Source organism: Pseudopipra pipra, chromosome 4 (genome assembly GCF_036250125.1).
Source record: "Pseudopipra pipra isolate bDixPip1 chromosome 4, bDixPip1.hap1, whole genome shotgun sequence".
Taxonomy (NCBI): Eukaryota; Metazoa; Chordata; class Aves; order Passeriformes; family Pipridae; genus Pseudopipra; species Pseudopipra pipra.
In genome coordinates, this window is record NC_087552.1 from 4901626 (window position 1) to 4925785 (window position 24160).

Below are 24160 nucleotides of genomic sequence, written 5' to 3' on the forward strand. Positions count from 1 at the left end.
GACATTTTTAAAATCAGGCTTAAAACCGTAGGGAAGAGGGGAGAAGAAACACCCACATCATTCCTTCTGTTACCAGAGGGAACGGGAAGAAACAGTAAAGGAGCTTTAAGGGAGCTCTGGCATCTCACCCAGAGCTCTGTGCTGGTTTATTCCTCCTGTTCTATCAACATTTGGATCTGACACTAAGAGGAGATCTGCCTGGCTATAATTTTCCACAGAAAAGGGAAGATTTAGTGAATAAGACGCCAAGAGTTATGGGCAAGTTCTTCTCGGGCAGTGAGTCTGAGGGCTCTTGAGAAGATCTCAGCGACTCATTTAACTGTTGGCAACTGCACAACGTGCAGCACTCCCAAGCCCTCGGAGCAAGTTGTGTCACTTCTCAGCCATAAAAGCTCTGAAATTCATCCTTCTTCTCTCTGTGTCTACTGAAATATTTCAATTTATGATTGTGTTGGGTTTATTTTCGGCAACTGTAAACTCTTCCATGCCCATCAGTCTTCTGTGTCTGTGTGTTCCTGTATTATCTGTCTCCCCCCACAGCTTCATCTCCTCCAAGGACAGTAGGTCCCCATCACATTTTAAGGACTTTTTTTACCTATTGATCATCCTACAACCTTTCTGCATTTCTCTTCTCTCGTTTTACTTTCCATGCAGCATCATACTTTTCATTACATATGTTGATCTTATTATCACATTGATCTAATATTTTCAGATCCAGTCCAAACCACCCCAGTGAACAAAAAAGGTGCATGAGGACAGTATCTGGTAACTAAAAGAAATTAAAAAACCCCCAATTTTAATGTAGTTGCTTTTCTGAGCACAATTGACTGTAACATTTCTGATGTTTTCAGTTTCATGACCATGAACCAAGTCATCAGTATGTAAATATTTTTCTCTGTGACTAAGAGTGATTATAATGTTATTTATTCCTACCATCCTAATGGCTGAGTTTAGATGTACCAAGAGCAGATCCTGGCACGCTCTGATACACAAGCACACAAAGAGAATTCTGTATCTTCTTTCTTATCTATCAATTCAAAACTTCAGTGTTTGAAAATTAAATCCTGTGATTTTACTCCAACCTTTATTGATTTCACTCAGAAATTCCATTCTGATTTTTTTATCCTGGCAAGAACTGCAGAACTTGGCCCAGTGTCAGCTCTTCTCTGAAATTTTATTGGCAATCTAAAGACAGAGTTGAGACACAAAACTAAAAGCACTGCTGCAGCAGCAATTCAGCATACAAAGCAAGACTACTTGTTCTAACTCCTTTTTTTTTTCTCTCTCCTTAATTCCCTCAGTCCTTCACTATTGGGTCTGCAGGTTCAGTCTGAACCTTACCTTCAAAATCATATCATGTTTAAAAGATGGGTTAAACTCTGATGCAGTACCTGGGGTATTAAGTGCAAGAGTTTCATTACTAATAGAATTAAAACCTCCATTTCCCTGGCAGCGAACTTCTGAGCACATTTGCTCACTTGTCATATGCTTTTTCCTCCCTCTGAAAAGGGCATATGGCTCATTAACTATTTCATGGACCTGTAGTTCTGTTTGCACAAGGGAACTGACCTTAATGTAGCTGACCCAGAAGCACAGCTAGAAATATGGAAAGCTAAGGAACACAACCACAGCCTTGTCTGCTTCCTACAGTTAGAGGGCTGAAATAATCCCGTGTGGAGTTCCCACATCTGAATCCGTTCTAGTCAGAATATCACTGTCACCTGTCCCATCTGTGATGGAGCAAAGCCCAGCAAATCAAAGGACCACCATGCCAGAGACATTTCCTGGCTCAATCCTTGTCATGCCCTCTGTAATGGCCACTTACAGGGAACATGTATCAATATGGTAACAACTCTGCACCATCTATTTCCTTTCACCAAGATCATTAGTCTTGTAGGTCCTGAACTGTATTTGTCATTTGTCAACACTTTATCTCTTGCAAGAGAAGAGAACAAGTTTGCTATGTGGAATTGTCTTTTTTTTTTTTCCCCCCACTATGCAGATCTTCGTTATTCTTAACAGATCTGTGTGGCCCTTTGCTCAGCAATTAATTTCATCAGTGACAATAACCTCTTAAAAGAAACCCACAGTCTACAGCAAGAAAGCTGAGACACGAGTCTCAACATTTATACACATTAAAATGCAACAGCATAAAGAATTTATGTGATATTTAGACACTTAACATGCTTATGCACTTTGATTTTCCCCCCCATTCCATTCTTTTTAATTAATTTAATGCTTGTATATATTTACCTTGAATTTTGGTAATTAATGTGCATTTATCTGCTGTAGATCAATTCTGCATTGGAAATGGTGATTCGCTGCTTGGGATCTGTGTTGAGAATGTTTGTTACCAATCTTTTGGGGACATGATAAACACCAGCATTTCCCAGTTGTTCTGGCAGGGTGCTCACAACCCATTTTATGTGGCAGATTGGCTCAAGAGGTTGCCACAGAATACAGGGTTATTTACTCTGAGAAACACAAGGCTTCTTGTGGAGATGATGAAACCATAATGGCTGTAAAGAATGGAAATTATGCTAATCATGTAAATAGGTAGCTGTAAATAATATATAGGCACTGCTGTATTTCCTGGGTCCTCTCACAGCAGGACTCAGTATTAACTATTCTCTGCACTAGGGTAGTGTGGGATCTTGAGGAGAACAACATAGCAATACAATAAAAGCTGCTATGGATATGTATTATGTCAAATTTGCAATACACAGCTCCATTTTTCAGTGCATAACATTCATTCACAACATAACTGTTCATTAAAAATTTCTTTGAGAGGGGCATCAACCGAAAACACATTGTACTTTCCAAAACACTAATCAACCCAAGTGCAAAGATGAACTGATTAACCAGCCACAGACATATTCCATACATTTTCAGGGCTGAATTTTAAAATATTTTTAAAGGAACACACAGAGTAAATTTCTCACTACGACTCACATAGTTGCAGATGAGCTGATTTACTGTCATACTTTGAAATGAATTCATAAATAATACACTTAATGTCAACTTAAATGTTCTCTCTCCTTTTTTTGAAGTAGTGAAAGGGAGACTTTTCTTTGAAAAAAAACCAACAAAACAAAAAAAAACCCCATGTGTTGATAGGAACACTATTAGAAGGCTGCAAGACTTCCCAGAATTTTCTTGCTGAATCAAGTTATTTAACGTAGGTAAAAGTAATAAAAATAAATAATGAACAGAACAGATATTTTCATGGGTTTTCACCAACAGTTTCACCTAGACAGTCTTCTCTTTGGATTAGATATTATTACAGAAACTGGCATAAAGACACATCCTTACTTTTTCCTGATGAAAATCTGGCTCCACTGAAATGTCTGCTTTTGGACTGATCGGGAGAAGGATCTGACCAACTGTCACAGCCTTGCCAGCACACCTGATCTATGTCATTAAAACCTCCTGCCACTTCTCAGCTGTGGGAAGTAGATTAAACTGAACTCCTTCATTACAGTCCCCTTCTGCCAGCTCCTGCCTTGTGAGAGTCTTGATTGCACACACCCTGCCTCAGTAAGCGATCCGACCTGCGGAACGACGGGATGGCACCTCTCCTGCAAGCGCCGGCTGCGAGGAGTTAGTTACCTTTTTGACCTCGTACTTGATGGCCAGTTTGACACGGCTCAGGGAGGCTCTGTGCCTCTGCGCTTCCACCGGCTCCGAGTTTAAATCCCCGTTCAGGATGGCCTCCACTTCCTCCGAGTCCCGGCAGAGGTCGAGGACGCCGACCACAAAGTCCTTGCACTGCATGGACAGCTTGCGATAGTCATTCTGAAACGGGAGGGAGACAGAAGACGGCCCGTGACAAACACTTAGGAGCCAGCAGGGAGGAGAGAAGAACCTGTACAAGTCACTGAAAATTAACAGTGCTTGACTTGCACTACGTCAAGTTGGGAGCGCATCACAGAATTTTCATACGGCAGAACCAATTATTCTGTGACACGAGGTGGACACTCGAACAGCAGATGGTGGCAGCTGTTTAACAGAGCATGGGAACACGACACAACAGAGTAATAAAATAAGCTGGATGGGCAACAGGGGAAAGCTGAATGGACAAATAAGTATTGCACAGACAAACCAGGACTTGAAAAAGTAATCTCGCTGTTGCAAAAATTTTGCAGACAACTAACGAAATCATTCTTACAGTGTTGCCTCCCAGGCTATGAATATGTTTTAGCTCTTCCTACGCTGCTGAAATGGCTGCTTACTCTTTACTCTGATGTATCCTGGATTAATTTCCCCCTTTTTTCCCCCCTCTCTCTGCTTCCGACTTACCCTTGGAAAGGCTCACACCCAACAATGTGTACAGTGGGTTACAAAGTAACTGCACAGAACAACTGTGGCATGAATTTGGACACCAGTATTGTGGGCAAAACACCCCAAAATTCCTGTTTAGGCAGTACAGAAACCAGCTTCTTCAAAGGACAGCTCAAAGGTATCAGGCTCCTTGGTCATTCTCTAAGAGACAACCTGTCCTCTGACAACACTGCTGAACTACAGAGACATTTCTGAAAACCTCAACCCTTTTATCTAAGAGCTCTGTCCATCTTTCCCTTCCTCCCCTTCACCTCCCTGTCTATACCTCTCACACATCATTCCTTTTATGACTATTTCTTTAATCTCCATCGTGTTTTCTCTCTCTCCATCAGCTTTTCCTTCCATTACTGCTGGAATCGACAGCTCTTCTTGCACTACCTTCTGAAAGTATATGAAGCCAATACTTGCTTTCTGTTATTAGAAACATCTCCCTCCTCCAGTTCAGAGTCTTTTCATAACCCCTCAGCACTCAACATAGCTTATGTCTCTTTCTTGAGGTGCTACCTTTAAACTCCTCAGTTGCTTCTGTATGGCAACATCACAAAGATTTGCTTCTTTTTCATCTCCTCCCTCTTCTGACACAACATCTGTGGCTCCATTTCAAAATTTTTAGATTAGCTCTGTAAGGCACGTCTGAATCTTTGCTTGCACTTTGGTTTATATCTGTATATGCCTCCCACCATCTCTGTGACATCCCCTATAAGGTCTCATCTGATCTCTACTTCAGCAGAAACCTTGGTCTTCGTTTTTGTGTCCATGTCCTCTCAGACAGATTTCCAGAGCTTCCAGATCTGAGATGCAGCCTCTGATTTCCTCAAGTGAGCTGGAGAAGGAAACTTGACTGAACCTGCCAATTTTACCTTGTTGTATCAAGTGCTTCAGTGCCCAAGTAGAAACAGCACAGCCTTCTTTTTCAATGACTCCACAGTTTTTCTACTCTCTATTTTTTTCCCCACTAGGCCATCAAAACACTAGTTTGAGTCCTCTGTTTCTTCATTTGTGTGTGTTTACTGTTCATTTCCAGACACTGCCTTTTTAAAATCACTTTTTGGGGGTATAGATTTTCCCTTTGAGGTGCCTGTCTTCTAAAAAATGCTTCCTTATTGCTTCCACCCTCATAATTTTCTCATTTAATCTCAATTTTTTTCCTGAAACCCTCACTTTTTCCTCCTTTCCTAAGTAATTTTACTTCCTTCTACTGCTAGTTTTGCTAAATTCTCAACTTTGGATCTATATAATGGGACAAACTAATGTGCTCTCAGTAGTTTCAAATTATTTTGGGAAATGATGGGAAAAGAGACTGCATAGGATAACTGCAAGATTCAACCATCGATCCCATAGGTCAGATTCAGATATGAATCAAAATGAAACACTACTGGAGACAAACAAATACTACTAGGAATTGTGTTATTGCATAAGACTAACATCCCAGATACAGATTTGGAAACAACCAGTCCTAATCATAGACCTAAACAGGAGCCAGTTATTTCCTTTGGTCACAGAGGACAAATTAATTCAGTTGTCAGTGAACCAACAGGATGTAAGGTTATTTTAGATTTGTTTTTGGTAACCGAGGAGAACAGTACAGAAGAGCCAATTATAAAAATAATACTGGGATGCATGATTAAACTCAGGGAAGGGATCCTACGAAGATAAAACACGTGCAAAGGAAGACTCCAGGATGGTGGCTAGAACAGCAGCAGTCATTAAAAAAAAAAAAAAAAGATAAAAGAGGAACAGTCTTTCTTGACAGTCTGGTCAAGGAAGAGTTTCATCACAGGGGCCAAAAATTGTAAGTATGAACTGCTAGAATTCAGGTTAGAGAGGATATTCAGCAAAGCACAAAGAGGTAAGACAATGTAAAAAGAAGATGGGGATTTTCTGAAGCGAAAACAAAGGAGTGACTAAAGTCAATCTAGTAAAGCCAAAACCAAAACCAAGCCTTCAGTTTACTGAAGCCCTGTGTCCTTAAAACTCTTTATATTGTTTTTACAACAGAGTTATTATGTATCTGTGAGAACCTGAACATCCTTAAACATCCAATTTCAAGCAAGAGTTGCTTACACTTTTCACTACAGCTGAAGGCAGAGTTTGTATTTTTACATTTACAGAGATGGCTGAGCAAAAACCATACTAATCATCAGATACAGCTTAACATGAATTCAACAGGAAAAAAACTGGTAATCACATTTTCTTTAACACTGTGAAGTAACTATGCAGTGCATGGGAAGATACACTAATTTTTCACTGATTTCAGTAGTAGTACAATATGGCTAAAAGAGAAACTACATTCTTTCTGCCTGACTTTGCAGGCACCTGTAGCTTTTTTTTTATTTTAAAGTACCTGTTTTGGTGTTATTTCTATCTACCCTACACTTCAAGGTATCTCATTAAAGTTTAATATGGTTTAGTTTAGCTGGTTTTGGATTATTCAAGTGTTTCATAACCAAATTTTGTTCTTGTATGAATGAACATGGACTTGTTCTTGTATGAATGTCCAGTTGCAGGGAGAGGCTTCATTTACACAGTCTTTTCTTAATCCTTTGTTAAATGTGAAGAGAAAGAAGGAGAAATAATGGGCTTCTAATAGTTAGGAAATAACAGTAGTTATTCTTGCTAAAGGTTCACTCATTTTTCTTTACTATTTAACTTTTTTCCTTAAAATAACACAAATGTAAAGCCAAAAGGTACATTACTGAGAAGTTACTTTCTTTCTCAGTTAGTACAGACCAAGCAAGAACATATTTTCACTTGCAATTACAACTGTGAAACCTTGCCTACAAATGGCAAAAGGGGGACGAACTGCAGCTCCAGTAGTATCTCATGAAGACTGTTAATTCAATAGACCACAGATGGTTTCATTTTGCTGTTCTCTCATGGATGGAGACTCATCCCCTCAAGTGTGTCAAAGCTCCTGCCTGATCCTGGCAGAGGGTGCAAAGCTTCTGCTCTCACAGCTCACACTGTGTTAACTGGCATCCCAAAATATACACCCATTCAGTCTAGAATAGCCCTGCTGGTTCCAGAAGGACAGACTGCTTTGCATGGGCTATTTGCCTACAACACAAAGTTACCCACATTTCCACTGAATAACAGTGCTACGTTTTTCTTTGATAGGTGGATGGGCCGCTTGCTTATGAAAGTTATGCTTATTGCCAGATAAGATTAAAGATATGATGGATTAAGTTTTCTTGTATCAAACTTAGGGATTAAATACAGGCTATGTTACTTACAAATGCTGTCATGAGAACTGAAAACCGGTATGTGCATTCCTAATATCCAACTCCGGCTTTGAACCTTATGCTAGGAAAACTTGTCAGATTTCCCTCTCCAGGTCTTTACTTACTTATGTATTAGCAAATCAAATTTATCCCAGTCTATCTGATTGCTTTACAGAATTAAACAGACAAACACTACCCACATTGTGACCGTGGGATCCAATTCTTAAACAATCTTCTACCTCCGGGGTGTTGTGCAAATCTCAGAAACCTGAATCTGTGGTCTCGGTCATACACATCCACTTGTGTTTACTCCTGAGAACATACAAACACAGCCACCAGACCACTCACCTCTTCCATGTCCTAAACAAGGCTACGAGAACTCCCTGTGTGGAGGTGAAAGGACCTGTGCAAGCTGACAGCTAGGTGACGTGAAGCTGATCTTCAGGAGAACACCAAACAGAGTAGGCACCGGTATTATACAGCAGGGCTCTTGGCCTAATTTCCATCATAACACAGGGACTCTGATTCCTTAATCAACAAAGTGCTTCTCCAATTAATTCACAGCCTAACTCAGCTGGTTTTACTACTTATAGCATCTTACATGTTATCTCTCAAAAAAAAATAAAATTAACAGTTACACGAAGATCTTTGTAACCTCAGAAATATCAGCCTACAATCACAGACACTGTGGGTGATATTGGTACGTATAAAGGACAACTGATGATGACTGGGATTGCAGAGCTGTGTCTCATGAGCAATTTTGGAGAACTCTGGCCCACATCAATGTTTGGATCTCAGGCTGCCCAACTCTGCCTGTTCTGTTCTCACTCCTCACATCAAAAACTACCTCCTGAATTCATCTAGAATTTTTACAAAGAACACATCAATGCATGCAAAGAATGAAGGACACGAACAGAAAGCCTTTGGCTGATTTCACCCATAGGATTTTTTAAACTATTCCAAAGAAACTGTACACTGAGCAATCCCATGCAGTCAGATGAGATGTAGAGATGTTTTCTGTTACATTCCTCTAAGCACCACATTTCACAAGTATTCACAACCACATAACTAGTTCACACAGCCATTATAAGCGATCATAAATTTATGCTATTAAATGTACTGTGTATTAAATGGCCACTTGGAGATCACATATATCCTCAGTTTGCACACACAACTGTATATGCAAATCAAGCACGTAACTGCACTGCTCATTATGGATCTGGGCCCTGTCCTTCCAAAAGCTGGACCTGAACGTAGATCAAGCTTGAACATTCTTTGTTAGTTCAGCTGAGATAACACTATGTAAATTTACTTGGAACAGGGACAGATTCCGCTTTTGGATGCACGTCCACATCTTCCGTCGGTTCCAGGAGGAGCTTTTAGCAAAACTGGGAACAGGGATTTATCCTATATAAAGCAGGATTATGATCTTTTTGATCCTTGCTAGAGCAATTCCAGCTGGAGAATCGAGCTTGCTTACACAGGACAGTATTTAGTTGAAAGCTGGTAAAAAGAGATTATCTGTGGCTTTTTAGCTACCTTTTTTCCTGTGGTGACTCCAAAGGAAAGTTCCATCAGCTGTTCTGACTACTAGGAATTCTCCCATCCCTGTGCAGTAACAGTTTTAAAGTTCTCAGGGAAGAGGATAAATATCAATTAACTTTAGTAACCCACAGCAGCCACAGTGGCCAGGGGCTGCTAAAAATAGAAGAACAAGAAAACATAAAAATTGGGAATATTTTGTATTGCAAACTGCTGCTGGGACCAGAAAACACAATCCTCCAACTATGGTAATGAACACTTATTTACATTAAGACAAGATACAGTTCCAGGCTGAGCTTCCCTGGACAGTCTGTCAGGTACAAAGCAATGCACCTCAGAGATCTCCAACCACTCATAAAGACAGATGCCATTAGAACAGCCTTCCATAACTTTCTCTACCTTAAACAGGTATTGTCCTTTTCAATAAAAGAAAGGAATTGGACCAGCAAATTTGATATCCTTGGAAAACACTTTCTGATCAGGCACATTGGTAATAAAAGTCCTTATAAATATCAGAATTGGTGAATGAGCCCAGAGCAAAGCAGAATTCTGGTTTTGCATCTCATGCCCAGAACTTAGTCAACAATGTTGCTTTCTTTCTAATTATGTAGTAGAAACTCAGGTGAGCACTTAGAAGGGAGGCAAGAAAAAGGAAAATCCAGAGAGGGAACAGAATAGAAGAAAGTAAGGGAAAAAGACAAATGGATGCAAAGAACAAAAAGGAGTAAAAGCACCAAGAAGAAACTAAACAAACAAAATACATGAAGAAGAGCAAAAGGACCAACAGCAGCTTGGAACAAGGATTTCACAAACAAGTAGGAAGTAAGGAGGCTTGAAGATGGAAGAAGTGGAGTGCAATTGTCTTTAGGGCTTCAGTTTCCTCATCTATTGTTACTCATTTTCAGTCCTTATTTTTGGCCGCTTGTCTTGTATCTCCCAAGAAAAATGAGTGTTCACTGGTTTCTTTGAATCCTTTCTCCTTTCTTCTGAAGGGAAAATGAAAAAAAAAAACCAAAACAAAATCAGTGTAATTAATCAGGTTTTCTTCAATATTCATAGGGAGCTGACTATCATGAGCGAAGGTTCTAAGCCACCTTCCCACATTTCTAATACTCTTGTGCAAACCCCAGTTTGTTCATTAGAATTTGTCAGTATAAATCATAAGCGACAGAGGCAGACGGGACTTTGCATATGCAAAAGATACAAGGTTCAATTTAACAAGCATTTGCCAGGAAACTTTACCCTCAGGTGTTTTTAAACAGGTTCAACCCATATTCTTTGTCTGTGGGAAAACCACCCAGAACAGTAGTTTTTTGTATGACTGCTCTGAGTCCTGGAAGTGGAGCATGTACAGGAAACTTTGTGGGACTTAACAGACCACAGGTATTAAGAATAAATCATGAATATTATCAAAAGTCCCTTTAAACAGATCTGTCCTTTTTTTTTTTTTTTTTTTTTTGTGGGAGACAAACTGTTCTGCCCATTTTTCTTCACCCTGAAACAAAGGTGCTCAGTGCTGTGCTACAGATCGAATTTGATGGGAATACTTGAGCATTTCCCAGTGATGATCCTAGAGAAGAACACAGCAGAAGTCTGTCAGTCATTCTGCTTCACAGGGAGGGTCAATGTTGGACTAGAAGCCTTCTCCTCTGGGATGGGAGCACGTTCAGATGACATATCTGTGGGAAAGAAAGCCCTGAACACACAGTTACAGATGGGACTCCAGGCAAACAGTCAACTCTCCTGCCAGGCTTGGTAGAAACAGAAAAAAACGCCCTGAGATGTGTAGGAATCAGAAGGGAAAAAGAAGAGACAGATGTGATGTCAATGAGGAGAGTAATTATTTCACTGGAATTTTTTGATGTTGATGAGAAGCTGGAAATTCCATGCTAGCAAGGAGCCAGGAACAACTTCTACTACAGGTGCCTAAAACTGAATTATCTTATACACCTGGCAAGGTCAGCAGCCATGTAAGTGCTATCCAACAATACTGAAAACTGTGAGAATAGTGAATTTCTTGGGGTTTTAGGCATCCCAAAATATCAGGGAATTAACATTTTAAAAACTGAAGTAATTTTTTTTAAGTTCTGGTTTGAAATGAGAAGCCCCATCAAAAAACGTTGCTTTTCCCTCCTCCAAAATTTCAAGCTGATTTATTTTTCTGATGCAACTTCTATTCATGGTATTAGTACTTATGATATGGGAGCCTCCCATGAATTTCTATCTTTACTGAAATTTTTCCATGCAGTTCTAATCATCTGCATCCTCACCTAACAAAAGCATGATGCAGCTTCACTTAATTTAGCTTTTGGTGACAGAGATTGTATTTTAGGTTCCTGGAAAGTTGTATAATGCTTACATTGAATCCCTAAGCCCACCAGTGAGCACAGGTATAATAACAAAATCTGTATGCAGTATCACAGAGATAAAGATGGATGGTAGAGTTTCTGAGGAGCCAATCCAGAAGAAAAGTTCTCTCTAAGAAACTACAGGAGAAAAAGGAGGGGGAAAAAAAAAAAAAAAAGGTTTGTATCCACAACCACCAAAGCATTTTTCAGAAAACCCATAAATCTCCATCTTGGGCATATGATTCTGGAGCCCCTGTGGCTCTCAGGTTGTTGGCCTAGTTGAAAAGGAATCAGTGATAAAGAGACTAAATTACACACATGAGAGATTTAACCCTCTAGAATGCTCTCTAAATGAGGCACATAACTAATTCATTGTGTGCAGCACACAAGCTGACAGGCTCTGTGCACATGATAAAATCCTCTAATTCTTCAGGTTTTTGTTCACAAAGAGCTTGCCCAGATTTCAGTACCTCTTCAGCAGAGGGAAAAAAACCCAGCATTTTTCCTATATCCCTGAATAAATACATAGAGGAAGTACTCAATTAATTTGCCGGATTACACAATACACAGCATGGTATGAGTGGGTTCCTTCAGCAAAGGAAGGAAAGGTTGAAGCTGAATTTTACACTTTATTAGTGCGTGGTATAATACATGAATTCTTCTCACCCCTGAAAACTTTATTTTTAAATTATGTTTTAACTCATTTAGCTATATCTGGAGCTATTCTTTCTCAGGAGTCTAAAATGGTTTCTTCCTCTTCTGGCAGAGTTCACTTGATTAATTTCTGCCTGTTTTTCTCCAGGTTGTTATATATTCCTTCTGAGCACTCCGCAGTGATAACAGTGCTTGCTGTTGTTTGGGAAGGTTATTGGTTATTTTTGCCTCTCTCAGATCGTTTTTGAAGGCACTAAACAAACAAGTGGTACCCAACACTGACCTTGTAGAACCCCGATGAACTCGTTATTAAAACTAGAGGCAATGCTGTTAACATCACCACTCAGTGAGAACAACCTGTCATCCCCTAAGCTGAGCTTTTCTTATAGCACAATCTAGCAGGGTTGGATGTTTTGGTGGGATTTGGTTGGGGGAAGAGGAGGGCAGGCAAGAGGGGAGGTGGGTGTTACTGTACTTTTCAGGGAAAAATCATTAAGAAAAGTACTGTGCAACAGTTAATTAAGTCATTAATTGTCTGATGGAGGAGCTGAAACATATAAAAAAGTCAGGGCACTGAGAAACAAAAGCAGACACAGCTCAAAATGAGGCAACAGGACCTACATCTGTGATTAGTCTAGCAGCTGGTTTTGAAGAAGTGACATTTCTAAAAGGTGTGTCAAAAAAATTACCCACTTTCGGTATTCTTAACAATTTGGAGGCATCAATCACCATCAGTACAAATTAAAAAGAGGGAATAAGGTCAATGCTACAGTTGCTCAAGAAAAGCATAACATTTCTGCTTTTTGGACTTACTTCACTCAGAATTTGTAATTAAAACGAATCCTTGTCTGCTACTGCAACCAAAATTGTTTTCCGTCTGCTGCAAGGTTATCAGAACACACACTTTTTCCAGTTCCCAATTTTCTCTGTACACAGGAAGTGCAAAAGCAATTTCGTTTCATTAAAAATTCTTATTAAAGGTTTATGTATTGAAAACTCAAAATCGAGAATAAAAGAGACAATAAATAACATGAAAGTATTTGTTACTGAAAAAAGTAAAGACATGGGAAATAATTTCAGCATCCAAGGACAGCCTGAAGTAGCAGCAACTTTAAAACAATAACAAAGACAGAGAAACACAAAACCACTCTTACCTTGAATTCTTTTTCAATGTTGGCCAACTTGGCAAGTTCATTGCTGAGTTCTAGAGCAGTGAGTACTGGATCTTCACTGGAGAGGGAGAGATAGGCCGGGCTCGCCAGTCCCTTGTAAGCGTTTATCCTCGACCTAGAGTGACTGAAAGAATCATGTTTTTGCTTCTCTGTACAGTCATTACATTTGCAGAAATAATCGTGAGGTCTCTCTATCCTCGCTCCTTTCATCAACAGCATGTGCACGACTTCGTATTTTTGGCAGTGGGCAGCTAAAATGATGGGAGTGATGTCTGGAGAAAAGCGGGTTCCGTCTTCGTCGTAGGAATAAAAATCATCATCCTGGAGCTCCTGCTCGCAAGGGCTCAGAGTCAGTCGCTTGTTTACTGCAAACCCAGGATGATTCAGGATTGCTTCCACTATCCTGATGTAGCCCTTGCTGATTGCGAGCAGCAGGGCATCTCCGATCCGTGCCAAGTTCTCTTTTTTTAACAGGAGTTCTGTCACCTCCAAATGTTCGTTCCCCACAGCAAGCTGCAAGGCGTTTTGGCCCATGTAGTCAACGCAGTTGACATTCAGGGTTTTGGACTCCTCCAGCATTTTGCGCACCACGGGGATGTTCCCGTACTCGGCCGCGTCCAGGAAACGCTCCTCCTCAGCTGTCAGGCTGGTGCCCCTGTTGTTGAACATGAAGGCCGGGCCTCGGATGGCCTGGCGCCTTCCCTTTTCCCTCATCATGGTCATCCGTCTCAGGGACGGACTTTCCTCAATGTACCTAATTGAAAAACAAACAAACAAACAAAAAGTAACAGAAATTCACTGTGTTGGTTATTTGCAGCTTCCACTTCTCCCGTGGCTAAATCAGTGACAACTAATTTGCCCTTGTCATTTGCCCATCTATTGACAACCAGTGTCCTGTATTGTGATCACTCTGCCTTCACTCTTGCTTGTCTGCAACCTACAGGTTCAACGCCACAGGCTATTTGTGTTTTCTCAGCATGGTCCAAATTTATTAATATTTTTTATTTTATCTAAGATATCACTTCTCTTCAGAAACCCCTCTCACCTCAGTGCATATATAAAATGAAAACACATCTACTACACTACTCTCAGTAGTAATTAAAACTATCCATCACAGGTATTCAAGCTGATGGTATAAGGCAGGTAACATTTGTGCTTACTATATTGTAGATCACACAAAATGGAGGTGAAAACACATTTTCTTCATGATGTCTTGCCAAGCAACACATAATGAAGCTGATCTCACACCTACTGTTACTACTAGAAACATTTAAACCTGGAAGCTTCTACTCACAAGTCAATTTGATCAAACTACAAGCCTTTGAAAAACAACAGTACATACACATCCAGCAGACTTCCTAACTAAACTGCTCACAGATTCCAGACCTCAGGAGTCATCCAGCATAGACTGGGAGTGGCTCTCACTCCACTTAGGACTCCTGCAATGTTGTGGATTTTGTTCGTCCTATTTCTACATCTGCCATTCCAGCAGCTGAAAGAAGAGAGCTAAAATCATTACATGAGTGTATGTATATATATTTTAGTTAGTTATAGAAGTTCCCATGCATTCTTGCAATATAATCAAGAAAAAAGGGAAAGCCAAAGAGCTAATGAATGAAAATGAAAACTGGGGTGAGAGGCTGCACTGGGAAGACAAAACCTGAGTGTAGGAAAGTGAGATTGTTTAGGAAACGACACTGGGAACCAGGGAGCCTGTGAACTCTCTGCAAAAAAATGGTTGCAAAAGCAGAAAGAGGGAGAAAAGAGAAGGGGAACACAAGAAAAGAAAGGGTGAGCAAGCTAATTTGGAAAACACAGAAACTGGAATTATGAACCAGTGAAGGTATTGGCTGGGAGAACAGGCAGATGGGATGTTGAGCTGGATCTAGCTAGGTAAGGAAGCTAGAGACAGGACAGGAGGTTCAGAGCACTGAGACCAGATAGGAATTACAAAGAAAATGGGCTAAAGGATGAGAGGTTGAGGAGCAGACACTGCCTAACTGGAGAAAACAACAGGAGACAACTGCCTGGCAAGGTCCGAAACAACAGAATAAATGGAATCAGGCTAAAGAGGTCACAGCTGGGGGAAGAACAGAAGCATTTACACCTGCCAGAGCAGAGGCCAAAGGCCTGGAAAGGTCCTCAGGATACTGTAACCTTCCTTCACCACCATCTGCAAACAAATGTGGAACCCATCAGCAATCTCCCTTTGCTTTCTAGTGCAGTTCAATAGTGAGAAAGAGTCTCCAGCTGCTATCAGCTAATCCACTGATACAGATCCCTATGAAGGGATAGGATCACTTGAGATGATCTGATGGGCACAGGAACACCAAATGCAGCTGATAAACAATGTAAGAGTTAATGGAAGGTGTGCTTTGAATACACATAACACTATGTATATATATATTTATATGCTACATAGAGACAAACAGGCCTCATAATTACAAATTTGGTCCTTAAGTCCTATATGCCTCTGTTTCTCATCTTTAGAAAAAGAACAGCTGGCTTATATTTTGCAGGAGCATTGTGAAAATTAATTTATTCACTTTGGTGAAAAACTCAGACACAGGAGTAAAAGGCTAGACAGAAAAACCGAAGAGGAAATTAATCCTTCTACCCTCAGTGCATGAGAAGAGATGTGGGTCCGTGTAATGAATGCTGAGGGCAAACCAAAATATTAAACTGCCCTTTTTAAGCAAACCCTGTCAGTCTGAGAAAGGACAGAACCAAGGCAAAAATGCCACATGCACCTTTGGGCACACAAAGATTACCCACTGAAGTGGGCAGAGTGCAATCTGCATGGGCAGCTGCAAAAGCTAAATATCCTGATGACCTCAAGTTCATACTCACAGCCAGAGGAACAGCCTCCTAAAGGCTGTTTGGTTGGTTTTTGTGAGTGTGATCTTTCAATAGCAAGCTCTGCTGTATTAATACCCCACAGAATACACCCCTTGACATCACTGGATGCAGCAATGTCAGCCCTAAGAGTTTTCACTGGGCATAACTAATTCCATCCAGGTTGGGAGAATATGTCTGGCCTCCCAGCTATCTGCATCAGCTGCAATAAATTCAGCAAAATGTAAAATCTTAATCACTTTATCACAGCTACAAATATCCTAAAACCCAGTCAAACAAATGGGCAGCTCCACTGCACACCAAGTGAAGAGATTGTGATGCTCGTTATCAAGGGCAGGTCTCTTGTGGGATGAACCATTTGATTTTTCACATTTTCAGCTGTGAAAATGGTATTTTTGGACTACCTGAAACAGCCCGAGTGGCACTGCAGTACAAGCAATGCTAACTGCTATTTACTTTTTGAAATATGTGGCAAAAGTGCTTTGGCAAACATGACAGGATCCATTTTTCATTTTCTTTCTCTTCTGTACCACTTTCTTTAAATCTATGAAAAAGGCAGCATAACAGAGAGGATTTGGGACTCTTAAACATAGAATTGATTTGGTGTCTTAAAGCTCAGGCATATTTCCAATTTAGGAGTACTCAGACAAAGATTTGAGTGCACATGGTGAACAGCCACATTATGCTATTACCTTATTCCCCAACAAAACCAGAAGTAAAATCACTTTTTTTTCCCTCATAGTTTCCTTTTAAACAAGATCTTATTGCTTGCTATGCTGTTACATTTCTATTCTTCCTCCACAACCAAAACCATATAGGAATAGAAACGTAGCTGTTTACTGTGATGTTATGAAGAAAAAAATTAAAAATGCAAAAAAGACAAATAGACTCATGCTCACTTCTTGATTTAAGGCTCTAAACTGCCACTCCGAATCTCATTTATCTTTCATGAAATACATAACAATAGATTTTCCCCTATATATTCTGTTTAATTTTTCAGCATATTTTGAAATATGACATTTATTTTCATTTTATCTTTCTTTCAAAACCCACTGTCAGACTGAGGTGATTCATCTGACTTCCATAAAGAGAGCTATATCCTTTCCAAAGTGTTGCATCAGAGCATCTTCCCAATAAGGAAGATATCCTTAACTATAAATCTTGTGACAAAAATGATATATTTGAAGTGACTGCAATATCTTCTCAAAATCAAGATGAACGTTGCTTGGTATTTCAATGACTAAAATATTGCCAAGACATCCCCCCCCCCCAAAAAAAAAGTAAAAAGCAAAAAATCTTTTACAGCACCACACAGCCAGAAGGCTTTTAGGTTCATCCACACCTCTCTCCTCTCTTCCTCCACTTTTCCCTCAGCAAATTCAAAGACTTCAAAGCCAGCACAGCTCTGGTCAGAGTACTGTATGCAAGAAGCATCAGGTACAAGGTCTCCTATTCCATTTTCTGCTTTCCTCTTCATCATCTAATATTTTTAAGCTATCTCAAAGCATTAAGAAAATACTTAAAACTTTAACTTTAAGTGTTTAATCATTATCAGAGAATTTTATGTGTAATATTTGCCAACTGAAATAATCAAACCAACAAAATCTCAAGTTGTGTCTCTAAATATCATTAGACTGGCTTAAAAATATGATTAAAATAGAACTAAGTGTGCATTAATTACTCGTGTTCTATTTCCAAAGCCTTTTAAGTTCAGATTGTCAACCCTGTCTCTGTAAAGAGCTGACAAGTGACATTAAAGGAAGGAAGGAGAGATGGAAATCATGATGCTTCTCTTCCCAACTGTTCCAAATAGTTGAAAGAACGCACAAAAAAAAAAAAATACATCTGTAGGATGCATGGCAAAAACCCCACGAAAACACCAAGTAAGAAAAATGCCCAGTTATTCTATTTTAATTATTCAGTAGAGATAAGGAAGGCTGGAATCTGAGATCAGTCATGTTAACTGACCTGTTTCACCACATCTGGACACGTTTTACCTGGATTTATTTCCTAAAGGATCATATCACCTTTCAAGACCTTTACCGAGTGATAAGTGTCACAAGCTCTCAGACAGAGCAACATCACGTACACTCTGAACAACCAACTGGTTCATTACATAGCAGGTAAATAAGACACAAAGAACTATCCTACATTATAACATATTTCTGTTTACCTTAAATATTTCGTACGGGAAATAAAAAATTACTTCAAAGAATTTTCCGCTGAACAAGCGATGCCCCCTCGCCTCTTGTGCTTTGAGCAAATCACATTTACTATGAACTTACATTGCATCATATCATTGCCTACGTACAGGGCAAGATATTTGAGCAACACAGCAACTGCTAAAGGCTGCAGAAAGCCTGATGATCCCTCTGCTTCTTCCATGGGCTGTTTCCATGACAGAATCCTTCTCTGTTCCCTGCCTACCCCTTTTCACGTTCAAACTTCTAGAACTGCAGCAGAACAGAAAAGTGGGACAAATAAATGACACAAGAGTTCCTTACTCCTTATCCTGCTCATTATCTCATCTACAGCAATCCAAAAGATTTATAATCTTGTTTCTAAGTCTATTCTTTGAACACTGCAAACCACATAAGTAATTCTAAAAGAAAAGGAGAGTAGCTGGAGAAACAGGAGGTTTCATTCTGGGCCTTCCCAGATCCATAGAGCAATTTTCTAACGTTTGTGCTGAAGAACAGGCTGTTATTCTCCATGAACTATTAAATGCAATAAAAGATGGCATCAACAATTTAGAAGCAGTTTACCCCACTGCTGAACTACAGTACATTAGTGATCCTGATTCTACTCTGTCTCTGAAAAGGAAATGCAGTCCAGTGATTACAGAAAGATCAGATAAGTCCATCATGCCCACGGCACTTAAAAGCAACACCACCCAAGTCAGCCACAAAGGAGACAAGGATTGTGAGTCTTGGTCTGCTAAAAGTAACCTCTAAGGCCCCAGTTTTAAAATTAAAGATAATTGCCTTAAAAAGTGAGTGCTCAGAGATGCACATACATAAGAGCAGCATTGTAGCTCGTGACATCTGAGATCGCTTAAACTAAGCAACTTCAAAAGTCTTGTTACTATCCCAGGACAAGACTGTGCAGTTCCATGTGAGGAAGCAGCTCCTTGCTCGGTGCAGGGCCACAGGCAGTGTTGGAGGGGCAATCCCCCAGCCTCATTCCCTCTCCCAAACAAAGGCTTTCCCATCCCTCCAAGCTCTGCTACAGCCATGTGCCAGAAGAGGCCGCTGGTTAAATTCGTTTCTTCACCAGTAAAAACGGTGTCACCTTCATCTCTTGTTTTGCATGGAAGCCTGCACTTGTTCCACACAATTTGGGAGTCCCTGCAGCAAATCCAAAATGCATTAAATGAGAGGTTCCTTCTCCCTTCTGTGAACTACTGCCTGGGCTTTCCAGAAGAGGGAGGTGAATTGAGCTAACAGCAGAACATAAATCAGGCCAGCTGCGAGATCTGACTTAGGTCTGTACTCTCCCACTGGTCTGAAACGACACAATCCATCATCCAAAATGCCCTCGTGTCAGCTCGCAGAAGTTCTGGCTCCAAAATGGAAAGAATTAGTCAAAAAACAAATGGAACAAAATACAGTGAGATATCAGGAGGAGGTGTACACACACTTAGTTTGTTCCATCCCCTCCCGCCCCACAAACTATGCAGAGCTTTTTCCTACCATTACTCTTCACTAACTCCTCAAGGGAAAATACCATCCTTCTGAATTCCTGTGGGAAAAGAGGACTAGATCTTGATGACAGGAGGGCATCTATACACACACAGAGCAAGGAAAATACCTCACCAGGAAAGAACCAAGTTAACAGGGCTGCAGCAACAAAGAATTTTAAAGCTCCTTTGGAACTCAGTCCTTTATTTGTGTTCTGTTGTTCCAGTCACAAAACTCTGCTGTGATTTTCAGAGATACTCAGAATATAATTCAGATACTCAGAAAATCAGGCATCTAATGCCTAGAACATTTAATTTACAGTTTTCATCCACTTTTTTCCCACTGGGACATATAGTACCTCATGAAACAAGGAAACAAGTACTACATCCAGTCTGCAATCTTGGTGGGAATCTGAGGTTAATTACTTTTTTCCAGCAATATTTGGCACAGGAGGGAGCCAGTTGTACACTGACAGGTACCTTGCACAGGTTGCAGCTTCCAGAAAGAAGACATTTCAAACACCAACTAAGTCTGTCTGCTTGTGCAAACTACTTCACATCCTCCTGCCTCTTTCCCCTCACACCTTGTACTGAATATTTAGACTACAAATTCTTCCAGAAGGATTCTCACCCTGGCTTTGTGTACACTAAAGCTTTACATGTGTCAGTATGAGTGCATTTTGAGCAAATTCATGCTCAGAAATAAACTCATCTTTATTTCATTAGCATACCCTCTGATTTTAGGCATTAGCACCAAACACAAAATGTTACCCCAGGAGAAAAATCCCAGTGCCATACCGAGGATGACCACGGGCACATAACAGGGAAAATGTTAGTTCTGGGTCTTTACCTCTGTGCCCCAATAGTTCAGTAGACTCCTACTCCATAAATCAATGTCAGCCCTTTTGCCAGTCCATCTGAAGCACTGCCAGACTCCCAGGACAGGACCACAAGAATTATACAGCAGGAAGCAATTCCAAGAGATGGACCTTGCTCCAGGCTCAAATACCTACAACTGTGTGAAGTGAATTCCAGTTTGATCCCTTGGTGGCATAATACCCATTTCTTAAAGAAAGGAACGTGCCAACTATTCTAGAAGGACACTGGGGATCCAGGAGTTTAGGACTCATACCTTATAATTCATCTGAGCTAGCTTCAACTGTCTAAAAATAAAGTGTCCAAGTCTAAACTAATCCTCCAGGCTCTTTTTATGGTGGATAAAGACAGGCACCTCAAAAAAGAAGACAAATGACTATGCTGCCTTTCCCACTGCTATTTCCTCTCCCATTCCATCAACTATAAGGGAGCCTAGACAAGCAACTCAAGCACAACTAACTTTCTGACAGGTAAAGACACGCGAAAGGTCAATTCACTTGAAGTCCAGATTGCTGGGCACAGGGTACTTGTGAAGAATTTCTGCACTGGGATGGTAAAAATCACTTTTATTTGTGATTATCCTATTGTATGCACTATCCTAATTATTTCTGTACTTTACAGTTGTCTCTAGGGTGATTTTAATTAAGGCTTCTTCTATAAATGCTGAATATCTTATCTTAAAACTCAGCGTGTTTGCTATCTGGTAATTAAAGTATTTAATTAAAAACTAAATATTGTCCTGAAAGCATAAAATACTCAAGCAATCCTCAGAGGTATATCTATCTAAACTGCAGCATGCTATAAAAATAAGTGAATAATTCATGGACAACCTACATTTTACAAGTCAAGGAAAAGAAAGTTAACATCCCTACTAGTAAAACTGAATATACCTGTCTTGCAGTAAATCTAATCATGGTCAAGATCTTTATATATATATATATATATCATATATATATATGACTGCATCTTAGAAAATGAACTTAAATTTTGGAAGAGCACATCAAACAGGATAAAACAGGATAAGATGCATCCCAAGAAACAAGGATTTTCTGCACAGGTGTCCTAGATTTCCGTGGGGAATCTGTCTTTACCACAGCATAGACTTGCAACAAATACACAGATCTAAAAGGGATGCATTAGCACCGCGAGTACAAAAGGGTGCAATGGGTTCGCTAGACCTCAGCTGAACCAATAATCAGGCAATTTCTCGGCAGCTACACTTGTATCCGGGGGGGGGAAAGGGAGAAGAGCAAGAGATGGAATCTCTTGTGCCCCGGCACACGGGGCAAAGGCAAAGCCCAGGGGCTGGGGAGGGGCGCCGAGGGCAGGCAGGGAGCGGGCGATGCCCCGAGGGCACTTTTCCCGGTGTCCCGGCGGTCGGACGGCGCGGTCCAGCCCCTCTCCCGGACCGCGGGGCCGGCGGCGCCTCCTGGCCCCGAGCGCCGCAACTTCCCGGGAGCCGCATCCCCGCGGCCGCTCCGGGGAAGTTGCCGGCCGGCACCCTCCGAACAACCCCCCCCCGGGCCCCACTTACATGGTGCTGGCAAAAGGGGGGGGCGGGTAGTAGCCGTAGGGCTCTCGGAGGGTTTTGACAGCCCTTTGGGGTGGCGGAGGGGGCTCCGGCCCCCCATTGACGCCTCTCCAGCCGCGGCGCCGGCGCTGCTGCTCCTCTTCCTCTGCCCCCTCCTCCTCCTCCTCCTGCTGCGGGGGGAAGGTCACTCTCCCCTGCTCCTTGCTCTTCCTGCTCTTGCTCGACATGGTCAGGGGCTCCTCAGGCGGCGGTGCTGGCGGCGGCTTCTCCCGCTCCCGGCCGGCCTCGTCCTGCGGCGTGTGCGGCGGGGAAGGAGGCGGGAGAAAGAGGAGGAGAAGGAGGCAAGCCCTGCCCGGTGGGGGACAGAGCACCTGGAGAGGACAAACTCCTCGCCACAAAGCCGCGGCCGCCCCTCCGCCCTGTGCTCCCGCCGCCCGTCGGGAAGGCGGCGCGATGCGCAGCCCGGCAGCGGGAGCCGGGAAGTGCCGGGGAGGCGAGCGAGACACAGGGCTCCCGGCGGCGGCTCTGCCCCGCTCCTCCTCTCCCTGTCATCATCCCTCGCTAGGACAGCATCGTCACGGAGGCAGCGGGGCCGGGGACGGCACGGCCGCCTCCCGCAGCGGGCGCTCCGGAGAGGAGGGGACGCCCCCACCCCACCTCCATCACGGCTCGGGGGGCGGGAGGGGGAGGCGCGTTATCCCGGGACCGCTACAAATGTCCCTCGGCCGCCCCCGCCTTCCCGCCCACCTGAGGTACATCCTTTTCCCGCCACGCCTGGGCTCCAGGTGTCGGTAGGGATGCCTTAGGATGTTCTCGCTGTCGGAGAGTCCCTGCAAAGCCGGCACCGAATCCTGAGGGAGCCGGGGCTGCTCAGCTCCAGTAACAACGTGAGGCGGTGGGCTGCCGGCAGCAAGGTAATTATTATTAAAATGGCCCGAAAGCTGTGCCCAGCCCGATCAAACCCTCACAAAGCTCGGTCGTTACTTAGAGAAATACTCAGCCCCACAGTGAAAACAGTGAAGTTGAAATTTTCAGGTAAAAAGAGATACTTTTGACTGACTTACCGAGGGTAAAAGCGAGCCAAGGTTCCCAAGGTGTTCCAGATGTCTCTGCCTTAGACTTGACTGATTTGCGTGGTGCCAAGCTGCAAAACAGTGGGAGGATGCTGAGACACCCATGGCATGTAATCAGAACTAATTATGCTCTATAGATACCAGTCACAAAGATTCCTGCTGTACAGAGATGTGCTACCTCTTCTCTTCTTATGAGGGGTTTTTGGTGTGTTATGCCATGGGGAAAATTATTCTGTGACAAGACTTGCAACCCTGTTAAAATCAAGACAGAGCATGTGTGTTTTTATACCCAGAGCACCCAGAACAGTACGTACACACAGACCACATGTGTCAAATTATATATAATAAAGATATTTCTTTGTCTATGCACTACTGAGATGCCATTTTTCTCTTGCTTTAAACTTTTTTGTAGCATTATGTGACTATCAGTATAAATTTGCATCAACCTGGATTCAGATTCTGTATTCAGGTCCTGCTGACATTGATACCTAGATGAGTTTTCCAATAGCTTCAAAGTGGACTTTAAATCCACATATGGCTGCTTAGATGGAATTCTCACCTGCGAGCATCATGAAGTCTCTTAGCATAATTAAATAATAACTCATTAGTTCACACTAGTATCAGTATCATCCATGGTTTTATCTTTGTTGTTTCCCTGTGTATGAAAGTTGTCCTCCTGAGGCACGGGAAAAGCCAAACAAGAGTTTCACGGAGATAATTTGCTCAGCTACAGCTTTGAAGAAAGAATTGGGTTTTGTTGTTATCAGTTTAATTAATTTGCATCTTGAACTGCTTGGGGAAGTGGCTTTTTATGTCTTTTGTCACATGCAAAAGCCCTTTGAGGCCTTTGAGTGGAATTATGTACAT

At 41.7% G+C, this 24160-nt stretch overlaps 2 protein-coding genes across 3 annotated transcripts in view; one reads left to right on the top strand and one right to left on the bottom strand.

Moving 5' to 3' along the window:
- TRPC3 (transient receptor potential cation channel subfamily C member 3) overlaps positions 1-23368 on the bottom strand; it is a 36827-nt gene extending 13459 nt beyond the window's left edge. The window contains exons 1-3 of one of the 2 annotated variants that reach the window (XM_064651453.1): positions 23285-23368; positions 13261-14032; positions 3610-3795 (exon numbers count right to left, since the gene is read on the bottom strand). In XM_064651453.1, the coding sequence (XP_064507523.1) occupies positions 3610-3795; positions 13261-14001 (927 nt within the window). In that variant the 5' untranslated portion in view covers positions 14002-14032; positions 23285-23368. Of the gene's footprint in view, positions 1-3609; positions 3796-13260; positions 14033-22223; positions 22760-23284 lie in introns of those variants that run through there. The other variant, XM_064651454.1, reaches the window with a different exon arrangement.
- Positions 1-24160, top strand: part of BLTP1 (bridge-like lipid transfer protein family member 1) — a 355866-nt gene that overhangs the window by 211743 nt on the left and 119963 nt on the right. The window lies entirely within an intron of this gene.